At 45.5% G+C, this 14,730-nt stretch overlaps 1 protein-coding gene and 1 long non-coding RNA gene across 5 annotated transcripts in view; one reads left to right on the top strand and one right to left on the bottom strand.

Moving 5' to 3' along the window:
• Nucleotides 1-14,730, top strand: part of LOC128121818 (uncharacterized) — a 98,965-nt gene that overhangs the window by 30,369 nt on the left and 53,866 nt on the right. The window contains exon 3 of one of the 2 annotated variants that reach the window (XR_008222269.1): nucleotides 12,012-13,186. The exons of the other annotated variant lie outside the window; for it this stretch is intronic. This is a non-coding gene — a long non-coding RNA (uncharacterized LOC128121818). Of the gene's footprint in view, nucleotides 1-12,011; nucleotides 13,187-14,730 lie in introns of those variants that run through there. 2 annotated transcript variants of the gene reach the window in all.
• Nucleotides 2,080-8,040, bottom strand: LOC128121814 (keratin, type I cytoskeletal 24-like). Of its 3 annotated transcripts, none has more exons than XM_052756832.1 (9): nucleotides 7,907-8,040; nucleotides 7,091-7,283; nucleotides 6,069-6,151; nucleotides 4,761-4,917; nucleotides 4,355-4,516; nucleotides 4,131-4,256; nucleotides 3,326-3,543; nucleotides 3,041-3,123; nucleotides 2,080-2,413 (listed from the first exon to the last, which is right to left on the bottom strand). In XM_052756832.1, exons 2-9 carry the CDS (start codon nucleotides 7,268-7,270, stop codon nucleotides 2,310-2,312), a joined length of 1,113 nt encoding a protein of 370 aa, XP_052612792.1. In that variant the 5' UTR covers nucleotides 7,271-7,283; nucleotides 7,907-8,040; the 3' UTR covers nucleotides 2,080-2,309. The 3 variants fall into 3 exon arrangements, with proteins under 3 accessions (XP_052612792.1, XP_052612790.1, XP_052612789.1); XM_052756830.1 differs by lacking the exon at nucleotides 7,907-8,040 and adding an exon at nucleotides 7,742-7,833; XM_052756829.1 differs by lacking the exon at nucleotides 7,907-8,040 and having other exon boundaries at nucleotides 7,091-7,873.

The raw sequence follows: 14,730 nt of genomic DNA, 5'->3' as shown, positions 1-14,730 counted from the left end.
TTTAATCCCAGCACTCAGGAGGCAGAGCCAGGCTGATCTCTGTGAGTTGGAGGCCAGCCTGGACTACCAAGTGAGTTCTAGGAAAGGCTCAAAGCTACACAGAGAAACTGTCTCAAAAAACAAACAAACAAACAAACAAACAAAAGAATAGTACACGCTCTTAACATCTGAGCTATCTCTCCAGTCATGATATTCATTTTTAATGTTTTCTTCAATATGCTTAGATTATGAAATCCTACATTTTCAGTTGTTTTTGATGATTAAGGTTGACAGTCTGTAATTCTTATTGGTTTTATGTTTGAAGTTATAGGCTTTGTGAACCAAGTTCAGGTTCATTTGTGTGTGGATGTGTGGATACAAGGTCTCCTCTTTGGCCTGGAGATGACTGATTAGTCTAGACTGGCTGGTCAGGGCAGGTCAAGGATCCATCCACCTGTCTCTGCCTCCCTCGTGCTAGAATTACAAGTGCGCACACCATGCCTGGCTTTTAAAAATATGAATTCTAGGAACTGTACTCAGCTTACTTTACCAGCTGAGCTGTGGCTCCATCCCAGGCTCATTGCTGGATAATTTTAAATTTGGTTCTCTGTGTCATGTTTTGTGAATTTTTTTTCCTTCCACGACTGGCTTATGGAGTTGTTCTCCAACTTGTGATGTGGTCAATACGAAATTTCTTTTGTGTGAAGTACTTTCATTAGCCAGTCTGGCTAGATCTTCAGCCTGGTTCTTCCTGGGGCCTGAACCATCCAACCAGAACTCTGGTTTTTATCACCAAGACAGAGTTCTGAGCCTTTAGAGATGCCTTGCAAATGAAGGAAGGGGCCACGACCACCTGTGAGGTAAAGGTCTCCAGTGTGGACAGTGGGGGAAAGAAATACCAGCTCTACCAACTGGTAAGTTTTGGTTAGAGCTCTGGCTATAATTGGCAAAAGAACAAGTTTTAAACATTTCTTCTCTTTGGGGCTTTTAAAGTGTTAAGAAATCAGACCCCCCCCCCCAAAAAAAAAAGAAATCAGATCCTATGTCACAAGTACAACCGTCTTTCTCTATGGTCTTTATTTGGTCATTTCTTAATATCTCAATACACACAATGTGTCATTTCTGTGATGTGTTTGGCAAATACTGTGTAACCAAGTCCTACACCACTCTTTTTTTTTTTTTTGGTTTTTCCAGACAGGGTTTCTCTGTGTAGCTTTGTGTCTCTCCTGGAACTCACTTGGTAGCCCAGGCTGGCCTCGAACTCACAGAGATCCACCTGGCTCTGCCTCCCGAGTGCTGGGATTAAAGGCGTACTCCACCACCGCCCGGCTTTTTTTTTTTTTTTTTTTTTTTTGAGATAGGGTCTCATGTAGCTCAGGCTAGCCTCAAACCTGCTGTGTAGCTGGGGATGACATTGTGTTCCTGACTTTCCTGCCTCTGCTTCCCAAGTGCTGGAATTTATAGGTGTGTGCCACCATAGAGGGCTGAAGTTCTTTACCATGAACACCCTTTAGTACCTGCTGTCTTAATGTTTGGTTTTCCTCTCGCTGACAATGTCAACTTTGTACTGTTGTTCAGACAGGGTCTCAGTCTGTAGCCTTGGCTAGTCTGGAATTCAATGTGTCACCTGGAACTTGTGTCATTTCCGCCATTTCAGCCTCCTGAGTGCTGAGATCACAGGTGTGAACAGCCACGACCAGCTGTGACCTTATTTAAGGACTTGGCATATCTTTTTCTAAACATATGGAACACGTGTTCAGGGATTGACACAAAGAAATAGGCATTGATGAATTATACGGTGATCATTTTCATAATTTAATCCTTGTCTGTTGGCTCCAGTGTTAGGGACATTGAGGTTTACTTCTGGCTGTGGTGCCATTCTTGTCTTGTGATGTTAAAAACCCACATGCTAACTGGCTGATGTCTTCACTTAGGAAGGAAGTCATCAATAGTGAATAATTAATTCATTATAAATAATAAATAATGACTTAAGGTTAATAACACAACAATGAGCTGTCAATCACAACTCCATCCCTGGGTAAAATATTAAATTTCTTAGGAACATAAATATCCAGGAATGACTTTGTTAGTTTGCAGAAGTAAGTTTATTGAAATGCAGAGTCAGCCAGAGCTGATTTCTCCCTTCTACTTTTTAAAGAATGTTCTAATAAGGAAATAAGAGGATGCAGGAAATGGGCTGGTCAGCTAATTCTGGACAGCAGGTTTTCTCGGGAGTGAGTCCGCACGATGGTCAGGCTGGTGTGGTTCTTCACTGGCTCCCCCGCTCCATTGTTTCCTTTGACAGATGCGTCTGCTGATCTGGAAACTGCTTATTTTATTCTTACTTCTGAAATGTTGCTGACTTGGGAGGAGACAACTTTGCCATCTACCACTTCCTCTATGATGGTCTTCGTCACTCTTGTCTTGCTGGGATCTGAAAATCACGGGACCAAGAGGTCAGTCTGAAAATGTCGATGAGGCCCAGAGAAAGGAGAAAGTCTGTGCTTGCTGACTGTGTTCTCTGCTTAAGATACTGTCAGCAGCTGTGTACATTTTAACATTTATTTTTAAAGTGCGTGTGTGTGTGTGTGTGTGTGTGTGTGTGTGTGTGTGTGTGTGTGTAGGTAGGTAACATGCATTTATGTGTGTGCATGTGGAAGTCAGAGGACAACATCGGCTACGGTTTCCCAGGCAACATCCACCTCCTTTTTTTGGAGTCAGGGTCTCTCACTAGCCTGGAACTTGCCAAATGATCTGGCCAGTCAGAAAGCTCCAGCAATCTACCTGCCTTTACCCTTCCCCAGCCTTGGAATTATAAGTCCATAAGTCTGTGACACCATGTCTGGCTGGTTCCTCCCTTGCCCCCCATGGGTTCTGAGGTTGAACTCTGGTCCTTATACTTGGAAGGGAAGAACTTCTGACTGAGCCGTTTCCCCAGCCCAACAGTAAAAAGATACAACATGTAAAACATGCTTTTCATTGTAAAATACTCTTCAGTGACAATCCATTATAAAACACTTTTAGATGGCAACATTGTCGTCAACATTAAGAAAATGTCTACCTTTTCCTTGGCCAGAACAGCTCCCGGATCTCAAGTCACTCAATACCAAATGGCTGGATACTAAGTTTCGATAATCAGATCCCCTGGAGACAAAAAGAAAGAATGGCATTTTCCTTTGTAGTCTGCTAAGGTGGGAAAAGTTCTTCAGCTCCAGAAGGTCCCAGGGTGCAGCTTTGGGTGTATCTGTTGTTACCTTACTACCTTATAAGTCCATGCCCGACCCCTCCCCCATTCCCTCTTTGATTTCACAAGCCCACCTCCTGCATCTCAGCGGCTTTCACTCACCCTCCCTCTCCACTGAGCAGGCGCCTATAGGTCTCGATCTCCTCCTCCAGGCGTGTCTTGATGTTCAGCAGGCATTCATACTCTGCATTCTGGCATTGTGTCTCACCCCGAATCTGGCCGAGCTGCTCCTCCACATTGCTAATCTGTGTCTGGATGCCAGACAGCTGAGCCATGTAGCCAGCCTCTGTGTCAGCCAGGGTCCCTTCCAGAGAGCATTTCTAAGATAAAGAGAAAAGAAACATTCATGTGGAAAGTAAGTCCGTGGATGATTTGGGAAAACGTCTGAGTTTTGTATGAGTAGTATGCTTTCCTCTGCTATGGGTACAATCTATACTGTCGTTGTCTCTTTAACTTTCCTTGGCACAACTCAGATCAAATCTTTACTGGAAATAGAGTTGTCCTGTGTGTGCATGTGTACATGTGTGTGTGGAGCCAGAGGTTGACATGTGTATCTTCCTCTGTTGCCCTAGACACTTCAAGACAGGGCCTCTCACGGCAACTGTAGTTCACCACTCTGGCTAGATTAGTCAGGGATCCATCTGTTTCCGTGCACCCCACATCCCCAAGTGGGTGCTGGGGGTCTGAACTGTGGTCCTCACGCTTGCACAGCAGATGCTTTCCCTGTAGAGCCATCCCCCAGCCCCAGAGAGCAGCAGCATGCTTGACTCTTTATGCTCTCTAGCAGACAAAACAGTTTTCCTTTTCCTGTGTTTATGGGCTATCGGCCATCTTGGCGAAGAAGGACAACTCCTCTGCTTAACTCTGTTGGAGAGTGAAAAACTAAAAAACAGCTCTTGGGACGTACCAGGGCCAGCTGGGATTGAAGCTCAATTTCCAAGGCTTGCATGGTGCGCCTCAGTTCCGTTATCTCGTTCTTGGCAGAGTTGGCCGCCCCAGCATCTGTAGAGATTTGGGCTTGCAGGGATGCACTCTAAATGGAAATCAAGCACAGTTGTCATAGGCTGCAGCAGCAGAGGTGTTGGCCCGTGAGCAGGGATGCAGATGGAGGTTTTTGGTGCAGCACCATACCCTCTCGTTGAACTGTTTCTCGGCTTCCTGGCGGTTCTGCTCAGCCAGCGCCTCATATTGCGCCCTCATGTCATTCAGTAGTTTGGTCAGGTCAGTTCCTGGGGCAGCATTCATTTCTACTGTCACGTCTCCTCCAGAGCTTCCTTGCGTGCACTTCATTTCCTAGCATAGAGGGATTAAAAAAGGCGCCACAGTGATGTGAGTGCAAGTTGTCACTTTCTAAAGCATGTGTCACTGGAAACATCTGAAACCGTGACAGCCCCGGGGGACTTCAAGATGCAACATGCTCTCTGGCCATTGGATGTGTGGGGAGTTCATTTAGTAAAACCGAGTTTACTTTTGTAGACTAGAGATCATGGAAAATACAGACGGCAGGGCTGCTCATGCATGCAGAACCCATTCCTACCTCCTCATGGTTCTTCCTCAGGAGGACCAGCTCCTCGGTGAGACTCTCAATCTGCATCTCCAAGTCAGACCGAGTCATGGTAAGGTCATCCAGCATTTTCCTCAGGCCGTTGATGTCGGCCTCTACACACTCCCGGAGGTGCATTTCATGCTCATACCTGGAAGGGGTGCAGGAAGGCAGGTAAGGGGACTCATCTCAAAGTACCTCTCTTTCTTCCTTTTTCTTTTCTTTTCTTTCTTTCTTTCTTTTTTTTTTTTTTTTTGAGACAGGGTTTCTCTGTGTAGTTTTGTTGCCTGTCCTAAATCTCGCTCTGTAGACCAGGCTAGCCTCAAACTCACAGAGATCCGCCTGGCTCTGCCTCCCGAGTGCTGGGATTAAAGGTGTGTGCCACCACCACCCAGCCTCTATGTTTTTTTAAATTTATTTTTACTCTATGTTCACTGGTGTTTTGCCTGCATGTATGTCTGTGTGAGGGTGTCAGAAGCCCTGGAACTGTAGTTACAGGCAGTTGTTAGCCTCCATGTGGGTACTAGGAATTGAACTCAGGTCCTTTGGAAGAGCAGTCAGTGCTCTTAACCGCTGAGCCATCTCTCCATCCCAGGAGTACCTCTCTTTCACACTCCTGGAAAAAGTTTTGACCTTGAAGCACTGTTTTTCATTTTTCTCTCTGTATGTAACCCTTGGCCTTTGTGGGGGAAGTTCTCTAACTGTTGAACTACATTTCCCACCCCCAACTATTTGATAAATAAAATTGGCTGAGATTTTTTTGATAATTTTTTAAAATCTCATAAAGAAAAATAATTTCTAATATTAATTCTAGCCATGTACAATGTTTTTATAAGAGTTATCAGCCTTAGTTTCCTCTCTCCCCTCCCTAGTTTCTCCCTCCCTCCCACTCTGTCTTGCTTTCTCTTCCCTTCCTTCTCTTCCAACAGTGGTCTCTAAAATTTGCTCCTGTGAGCCATGTGTGGGAGTTCACCATTGTAGCATAGCAGTCTGGAGCTAGAGGCAGGAAGGTGAAGAGTTCAAGGCCAGCGTCAGTTCCATAGTGAGTTTGACTCCAGTCTGGGCTACACAAGCCTCTGTCTAAAAACAAAACAAAACAAAACAACAACCCCCCCCACGCCCCCCCTAACCCCGCCGCCCCAAACCAAACAAATAGCAAAACAATAAAAGAAAACCATCCACGTTCACCCCTGGTCTATTTCTGAGTTTAGGTCGTGATCCTCCAAAGGGCTTTCGCCCTCAACAGTTGGGCTGTGTTTTAGTCCCTATGGTAGGAGTTTTCAAGGATTTGGCGTGTCTTACTTCATCCTGAAGTCATCCGCAGCCAGTCTAGCATTGTCGATCTGCAGAGCCATCCTGGCATTTTCAATGGTGGCTGCAATGATCTAGGAAAGAGGGAAGATTGAATCCTAGCTGATCTTTCTTTTTTGACACCTACCTGTGAGGGCTGACATCTCCTATGTCATAAACTCTTAAAGGGGGGTTGGCCTGTAGACTTACTTAGCCGTGGCACATGTACACTTAGCACCACGGATCTCTGCAACTGGAAACAGCTTCCACAGTTATTAGGGTAGACAAAGGACACTGCTTTATGGAATGCTGTCCTCTGCCTACTTCTACTGCTTGGAAGATCAGTCATTTCCTCACAGACTGAAGGAACTAATGTGAACACATAATTTCACTTAAAAACATACGACTCATACAACTATGGCTGAAATTTTCAGTTTATTATGCAACACTTCACCAGATTCTATAGGAAGAATAGTCCTAACGATGAATCCGGAAAGACACAAAAATGCACAAACCTGTCAGAATGAGTCATGAAGTAATTAGGTCACACTAATTATCCATTGAGTATACCATCATTCTCATATACCTGTCAGTTGGCTATCCATCATTGTATGAATCTGATACTCACATTTGAGATTCAGACAGAATACTGTGGTTGTATGTCATACATTCAGAGAGAATTTAAAGGGCTGCCATAATTAGGATACAGGAGGACCCATTTTGCACACATGACTTAACATTTCATTACTGAGCCCTTGAGATGGCTCAGCAGGTCAGGACACTTGCTGCTATGTCTGAGCTGAGTTTGAGCCCCGGGACTCAACGGCAGGAGCAGAGAACCAGCTCCCATGAGTTGTCCCCTGACTTCCACACCTGTGCCACGGCATGCGTGCATGTCCCCCCTGGCCCGCCCCTGTACACACAGGCGGACACACGTACACACACACAAATAAATGTAAACAGAAATTCATCGTAGTGTACGATCTGAATAAAAGTGAAAGCCAGTCCATAAGCACGCAGCTACGGAGTCCCACCTGGTTCTTCAGATCTTCTATGACTGGCCAGTATCTGCTGTAGTCTCTCCCAGCTTCCCCTTTTCCAGACCCGTGCTTGCCATACCACTCCTTGATTTTCGTCTCCAGGTCAGTGTTGGCCTCCTCCAGGGCTCGCACTTTGTCCAGGTAGCTGGCCAGACGGTCATTGAGGTTCTGCATGGTTTGCTTTTCACTTCCAGAGAGAAGGCCCCCATCACTGCCACTGACACCACCAAGGCCACCTCCCATACTACCTCCATAGCTAGAGAAGCCTCCACTAGAACCCCCACCAAAGCTTGAGGCCCCACCAAAGCCAGAACCCCCACCAAAGCCAGAGCCCCCACCAAAGCCAGAACCCCCACCAAAGCCAGAACCCCCACCAAAGCCAGAGCCCCCACCAAAGCCAGAACCCCCACCAAAGCCAGAGCCCCCACCAAAGCCAGAGCCCCCACTAAATCCAGAACTTCCACCAAAGCCAGAGACTGCTCCAAACCCACCCTTTACTGCGCAGCTACCAAAGCCCCCTCCAATGCCGCTCCCTAAGCCTCCGCCCAGCCCACAGCTGCCACTGCTTCCCTGGAAGCCCCAGGAAGAACCTCCTCCCAGCCCACAGCTGCCTCCACTGCTGAAGGGGCTTCCACCTGAGCACACCCTGCTGCCCGTAGCCCCCGAGGAAGAGGAGACTCGGGAGGAGCAGGAGCCTCTCTGAGCTGAGCAAAACATGCTGCTCCTGCTGGTGCTGAGCTGTCTCTAGAGACTGGGAAAGGTGGAGTAAATGGCCTGTTCTAGTCTGCCCCTTGGCCCTTATATACACACCAGGAGGGTGTTCCTTTTCTCTGTCATTTCCTAATCCTTGTTACAGTTTTGTTAATCCCTAATTGGATACTTTCTTTTCCATGAACCTACTCTACTGGCTCTTTTTATGAGGCTGGGCCAGACATTAGAAAAAATAAGGTGGAGCCCATATCTTTCTTTTCCTTTTCAGAATTACTGTTTTAATCTTTGAGAGGTTTTGATGGCTGGTAATTCCTTCAGAAAATGTAATTCCATTCAATTTGCTTCATGATTTCCCAACGTCAGAGTGTATCCCAGGTTACTGAATGTAATTAAAACCCTCGGTGTGATGAGAGAGAACATTTCTCAACATGTAGCTTTTGCTTGTATTGTTATCAAAGTCAAAATTAGCATTAGCACCAGAACTGATTTTGCATTTAATGAAGCTCTCCCCTCTTTGATTTGGTTATTTCTTTCTTGGTAATTTAAGATGAACTGATGCGTTTTCCTTTTTTTCTTCACAGTTGATAAGAAAAGCTAATCATATATTTCCCTGTGAGTATTGTTGGACACGCTCATTCAGGCAGATACTGACTGAGAATGACCAGACAAGGCTTCAGATTGTTCTAGCATGGGACCATGGTGAGGCCGCAAATGCCTCATCCACGCCTAAGATTCAGCTCTGGTCCTCCTTGCCCCACTTCCCACCTTGAGATAAGGTCTGGTATAGTCTAGATAGCGGAAGAAGCACTTGCCTTTCTGATCCTCCTGCCTCTACCTCCCGAGGTCTGTGATTATAGGCATGTGTCACCACACTTAGTTTTGTCTTGGGCTGGGGACGGAACCTGGGACTTCGTGGTCTCTAGGCAAGCTCACTACCAGATGAGAGATTCCACCAGCTCTCTCTTCTAGTCTTAAAAGCAAGATATCAAGTCTTCAGAAAGGGAGAGGAACTGATGCTTGCTGCTCCCGTCTCTGTTTTGAAGGTCACTGGAAAAGAGGAATCTGAAACCGCTGTTAATATACAAAGGAGCCACTTACACTTGGGGAAATCTGAAGTGTGTTCCAATCTGTCCAGTCTTTGCTTAGGTTTTTCTGTTTTTGTCTAAGGGATATTTAGAAAAGAGGACCTTCATTTCTGATAACTCATGGTATGGTTAGGATCATCATATCATTGGATCTTCAGTTCTGGGACCTTCCCTGTTCCCTTCCTGCTTTGTGTTGTGTTATCCTTCTGTGGTATAGATATTTCCTTTTCTCTTGGCTACTAGTTCCTCTGGTTTAAAAGTGTCACTTTAAACAATAGCAATTCTGGGTGGTGGTGGTACAAGCCTTTAATCCCAGCACTTGGGAGGCAGAGGTAGGTGGATTTCTGTGAGTTCCAGGCAAGCTTGGTCTTTAGAGCGAGTTCCAGGACAGCCAAAGCTAAACAGAGAAACCCTGTCTAGAAAAATCAAAAAGATAACAAACAAACAAAGAGTCTAGCCATGGGGCTGGTGAGATGGCTCAGCAGATAAAGGTGCTTGCTGCCAAGTCTGCCCACCCAAATTTGATACTTGGACCCAAGTGGAAGGAGAGAATTGATTGCTGAAAGTTTTCACCCGACCTTCAGAATTCACTGCAGCGTGTGCACACTGGAGAGCACACACACATACAGAATAAACACGTGTAAATTAAAAAATATGAAAGATCACCAGTGTTTGACTCCACTTGTATTAAGTTCCTGAAGGAGTCAAAGTCATAGACATAGACAGTGGATGGGTGGTGCCAGTGGCTGGGCGTGGTGGGAGGGCATGCCACAGCAGCTGTTGAATTGGTTGAGAGTATGAGCCTTGCAGTGTGGCAAGGCTTCAGTGGGTCAGTTGCACAGACAATGTGAGCATGCTCAACACTGTTGAACTGTATATGTCAAGTGATTATGATGGTAAGCTTGATGTGTGCATTTCATGACCATTTTAAAAAGGTGTCCTTTGTAAAGGTGTAAATGCCTCTGAGTGTTCCTTAGCTTTGTACTCAAGTGACTGAGGTTTCCTAGTTGAAACGTTCTCCCTTATCTTGGCGGTCGTTTAAATCTTGGGTATTCTTTAATCTTTGTTCAGCCTTTTTCCTTCGTTAACTTTTACTTAAGCTGTTCTTATTGTTTGTCTTGATTAAATTAGGTGGTGATTACCTTTATTATTTGTGTGTGCATGCACGTGGGCTAGACTGGCTGGCCAAAAAGGCTCAAGGGTCTGCCTGCCTCTGCCTCCCTCCCTGTACCTCCCTTTTGACATGGGTTCTGGGAATCAAGTGCAGGGACTGGCAAGTGAGTGAGTGTTTCTTCCTTTGTAGATTATGAAGTGGGATCTTTCCACTCTGATAAATTGGGCTAAGGAGGTTTTAAGAAAGGAACAAAGGTGAGCAAGAAATCTGATGGAACTTAGAAGCCGAAGAGCCCCGGGCAGAGAGCTTTATGTTTCAGAACAAGAAGAGACAGCATTCAAAGGGGTTGAACTTCTCCTCTGTTTGTGGTGCTTCTGTAGCTGTTATCTGTGCTGGAGGCTTTTGATGGCTTCATTTATGATGCGTTTTAGGATATCCGAAGTCCTCTTCCCTCCCATTCTCCCCCCCCTCCCTTCCTCCCCCCCTCCCTCCCCCCTCCCTCCCTCCCCCCTCTCTCCCCCCTCCCTCCCTCCCCCTCCCCCCCTCCCTCCCCCCTCCCTCCCTCCCTCCCTCCCCCCCTCCCTTCTGTGGTTCTCCTTCCTTGGGATCATCAGTGCACTGGTCCACGAGGGTGGAAGAAGCAGAAGTGAGGAACAGGGTTTGGATGGCTGTGGGTGTGCTGGAGACAGCCCTCTGGGAGATGACTTCAGTGAATCAGCTCAGCTTTATTCCAGAGTATAGGAAATATATAGGATTGTGGAGCCTGGGGACAAGCTCTCATTTGCATTAAGTGGTACGCTCCTGTCATAACGCTTCCTATGTGGCAGCAGGGCCCTATAGCAAAGTTCCTAGTAGAGGGCTTAGTTACCTTGTGCGCAGCAGGGGAGGAGTCTAGCAGGAACTGTGCCACAGTCATGCTAGAGATAAACCAGGCATCCAGGCTTAGAGATGGCTTTCAGATAAGGTCAGTCCTCTGGGCCTAGAGACATTCTTTAGATAAGAGCAGGTAGACAGCAGGAAGTCTGGATGTGGGGGGTGGGGGCTGGGGGCTGGAGAGGGAGTCCTCTTGTTGTTGAGCTTTGGAGAGAGCAGCCAGGCCATGATAGACTGCAACCTCTGGCTAGCAGGGCCTTCCAACTCCTTCCTTCCTTCCTTCCTTCCTTCCTTCCTTCCTTCCTTCCTTCCTTCTTGCTCTACTTATTTGCAATTCTGGGGCTCCAACCGAGGGACCCAGGGAGTTACACATGCTGGCAATGTTCCACAGTGATGGACATTCTTAATTGTGTGTGTGTGTGTGTGTTTGTGTGTGTGTAACCAGTTGTGCAGAAGAGTGTAGAGGTCAGAGGTTGACTTCAGAAAGACTTTTTCTTTCATTTCTCTATACCACCATCCTCATCCTCATGGTCACCAAGACAGAGTCTCTTACTGAACCTGGAGCTCATCATTTCAGCTGCACCAGCTGCCCTGCAGGCCCCTGGGATCCACCTGTCTCTGTCCCCTCAGTGCTGGGGTTACAAGTGTGCACACGTATGCCTGGCTTTTGTGTGGGTTAGGGGACCTGCACTGAGGTCCTCGTGTGTGTAGCAAGCTCTTTCTGCACGGAGCCATATCCTCATCTCTCAAATTAAGTTCTTAGGAGATACTTCTCTGGGTCTTTTCAGGATGGACGAATGGGGCGGGTGTTTACTGACTGAAAGAGCCCTTGCTGCCTCCAATGCTTTGCGTGGCGGTCAGTGTAGAAATGAACACACAGGCAATCTGCAGGATTTCCTTCTCTTCCTTAGTCTCCCTGAAATGCATTTCCACACTTTTCGCCCAGTTTTGTGGCTTTTCTCTAACTATGGAATCTCTTCAGGAGACTGATCTAGAGTCTGTGATCTGCAAACTGTCTAGTGTATTTAGAGGATTAAAGGCTTTTTTTAAATAAAAAAAATTGTATTTACTTAGAAGCATTCAGAATGTCACCAAAACAGCTGCAATTTTTTTTTTTTTTTTGCAATTTCAGAGTGGCATTCAGTCAACAGAACAACAATTATCTTCGTATAAGCTGCATCAGAGACAACTGAAGATGAAAAAAATAAAACAAAAAAATAAAAACAAAAACAAAAAAACCCCCTACCATCCCCATATGTAACTAATTTGTGCTGTGCACCAACAAGAACCTGCTTTAAATTTCCATGCCAATTTACAACCCCCAGACTGTACCAGCCAAGGTTAGTGGCTACTGAGAATACCACCAGGACAGGGCTATCTAAAGACACATTAACTATACAAAAAGAGACACTGTACAGTTTAAAAACAAATCTTACATAGCCTCACATTTCAATTTTTTTCTTTAAAAGGAGTGAGTTGTGTACAGGGGGGTTAAATGCTTTATAGACAAGAAAAAAAACTGCGCTAGAACCAACTTATTCATCATCATCATCATCATCTTCATCTTCGTCTGCCAAGCTGAAGGAGAAGTAGGAGAAGGATATTGCTGCCTACAGAACTAAAGGAAAACCCGATGCAGCGAAGAAGGGGGTCGACAAGGCTGAAAAGAGCAAGAAAAAGAAGGAAGAGGAAGATGAGGAGGAGGATGAAGAGGATGAGGAAGAGGAGGATTAAAGGCTTTGAACCACACATTTAAATACAACTCGGTTCTGGGCAGAGGCGTTAGGATTTGTTAGTAAACATTGCTCCCCATTGTGTCCAGACACCCTCATGTGTGACACTCACTGTTTTTGCAATGAGGACCCGCCAAAGACACCACATTAGTTCTTGGCATTTTCTTCAACTGTAATTGGAAGCATCAAGAATGTAGTGAGTTTTCAGTGGACTAGAACATTCAGAAGTGACAGTCTGGGTGTCTGGCAGCTAGCCAGGGGTTGTCTGATCCCTGAGAGCTCAAAAGAAATGACCAAATTGCAAATGCCAGGGCTTTCAGCCCAGTGCTCTGCCTAAGCTGTGTGCTGTTTTGACCAGTGAAGAGTTGTATAAATGACACTTCTTATAGGGTCAGAATGACTTGCAAATAGTAACCATCTTTTTTATAAATTTTTGGCAAATAGATACTGGGCATTTTTATTTTTATTTATTTTTTCATTTCAGATGTATATGTTGCATGCTTTTGGGTCTACAAGAATCCCACCTTTGGATGAGCATGGCTTATTGCTCATATTGAATCTTTGCATAACTGAGAATGGAACTCAACTTTATTTTTTTTTTTTTTTTTTTTTTTTTTTTTGGTTTTTCGAGACAGGGTTTCTCTGTGTAGCTTTGCGCCTTTCCTGGAACTCGCTTTGGAGACCAGGCTGGCCTCGAACTCACAGAGATCCGCCTGGCTCTGCCTCCCGAGTGCTGGGATTAAAGGCGTGCGCCACTACCGCCCGGCTGGAACTCAACTTTATATAGCCTGCCTGTCCTAGAGAATATTCTAGTGTGGGTTTTCCATACAAGGCACATGACCAAGGTAGGTAAGGGGAGTACCTAGTTCAGAGTATTTATTGACTGTTGCTAGAGCTTTTGGTGTCAGATGATACAGGGGAAAAAGTGCAAATGGGACAGGAGCAGATGAGCCAGGTCATGGTCCATTCCTGCGCAGTCATTGTTTAGAATAGTGGTGTCTCCAGGTTCAACTACTTGAAAGAAAAAAAAAATGTTTTGTCACAGTGTATGGGCTTAGAAGTCACTCAGCGGACCTAGCAGTGTCCATCAGTTGATTTCAGTCCAGTGCTACTGCGGGGCGCCAGAGAAGTTACAAACGACCAATAAATGGAGAGCAGACTGGGGCCAGTGAGAGGGCTCAGCAGTTAAGAGCACTGGCTGCTCCTCCAGAGCACCCAGGTTTAATTTCTGGTATCTACATGATGACTCACTTTATCTGTAACTCTAGTTCCAGGGGATCTGGTGCCCTCTTCTGGCCTCTGTGGGAAGTGCATGCCTGTGGTGTACAGATGTACATGTAGACAAAACATGATATATATAAAATTAAAAAAAGTAAGAGAGAGCACTCATTATACCTCTTGACTGTTTCTCCTCCTTCACTCCTTTGCTTTCTTACATTCTTTATTCTTTCTCTCTACTTGAGTCTTCTTTAATTTTTCTTCGTTTAGCTATTTATTTGTGATTTTATCCTCCAAAAAATGGATTGTTACTTTACAGCTAATATCTGCTTATGAGTGAGTGCATACCATGTCTTCTAGGTCTGGGTTACCTAACTCAGGATGATTATTTTCAAGTTCCATCCATTTGCCTGCAAATTTCCTGATGTCAATGTTTTTAACAGCTGAGTAATATTCCATTGTGTATATATGGATGCTTAGGTTGAGGGGCATCTAGGTTGTTTCCAGTTTCTGGCTCTTATGAATAAAGCTGCTATGGGCATAGTAGAGCAAGTGTCCTTGTGGTAGTATGGAGTGCCCTTTGGGTATGTGCACAGGAGTGGTATAGCTAGGTCTGGAGGTAGATTGATTCCCAATTTTCTGAGGAACCACCATATTGATATCCAAAGTGACTGTACAAGTTTGCACTCCCACCAGTGATGGAGGAGTGTTCCCCTTGCTCCACATCCTTTCCAGCATGGGCTGTCACTTGTGTTATTGATCTTAGCCACTCTGACAGGTGTAAGATGGACTCTCAAAGTAGTTTTGGTTTGCATTTCCCTGATGGCTAAGGATGTTGAACGTTGCTTTAAGTGTTTCTTGGCCTTTTGTGTTTCCTCTGTTGAGGATTCTTTGTTTACA

Source organism: Peromyscus californicus, unplaced genomic scaffold (genome assembly GCF_007827085.1).
Source record: "Peromyscus californicus insignis strain IS unplaced genomic scaffold, ASM782708v3 Scaffold_3__1_contigs__length_106647218, whole genome shotgun sequence".
Taxonomy (NCBI): Eukaryota; Metazoa; Chordata; class Mammalia; order Rodentia; family Cricetidae; genus Peromyscus; species Peromyscus californicus.
Note: the sequence above shows the minus strand (reverse complement) of the source record. Positions and strands in the feature narration are given on the sequence as shown.

Bases quoted from the DNA above. Each gene is read 5' to 3' on its own strand.
- LOC128121814 (XM_052756829.1), bottom strand. From the start codon at position 7,813: ATGTTTTGCTCAGCTCAGAGAGGCTCCTGCTCCTCCCGAGTCTCCTCT. The intron at 4,918-6,068 runs GTAAGACACGCC...CACCCCTTCCAG, and splicing joins GCGGATGACTTCAGGATGAA to GTATGAGCATGAAATGCACC. The intron at 3,544-4,130 runs GTACGTCCCAAG...TCTTTATCTTAG, and splicing joins TTCAATCCCAGCTGGCCCTG to AAATGCTCTCTGGAAGGGAC.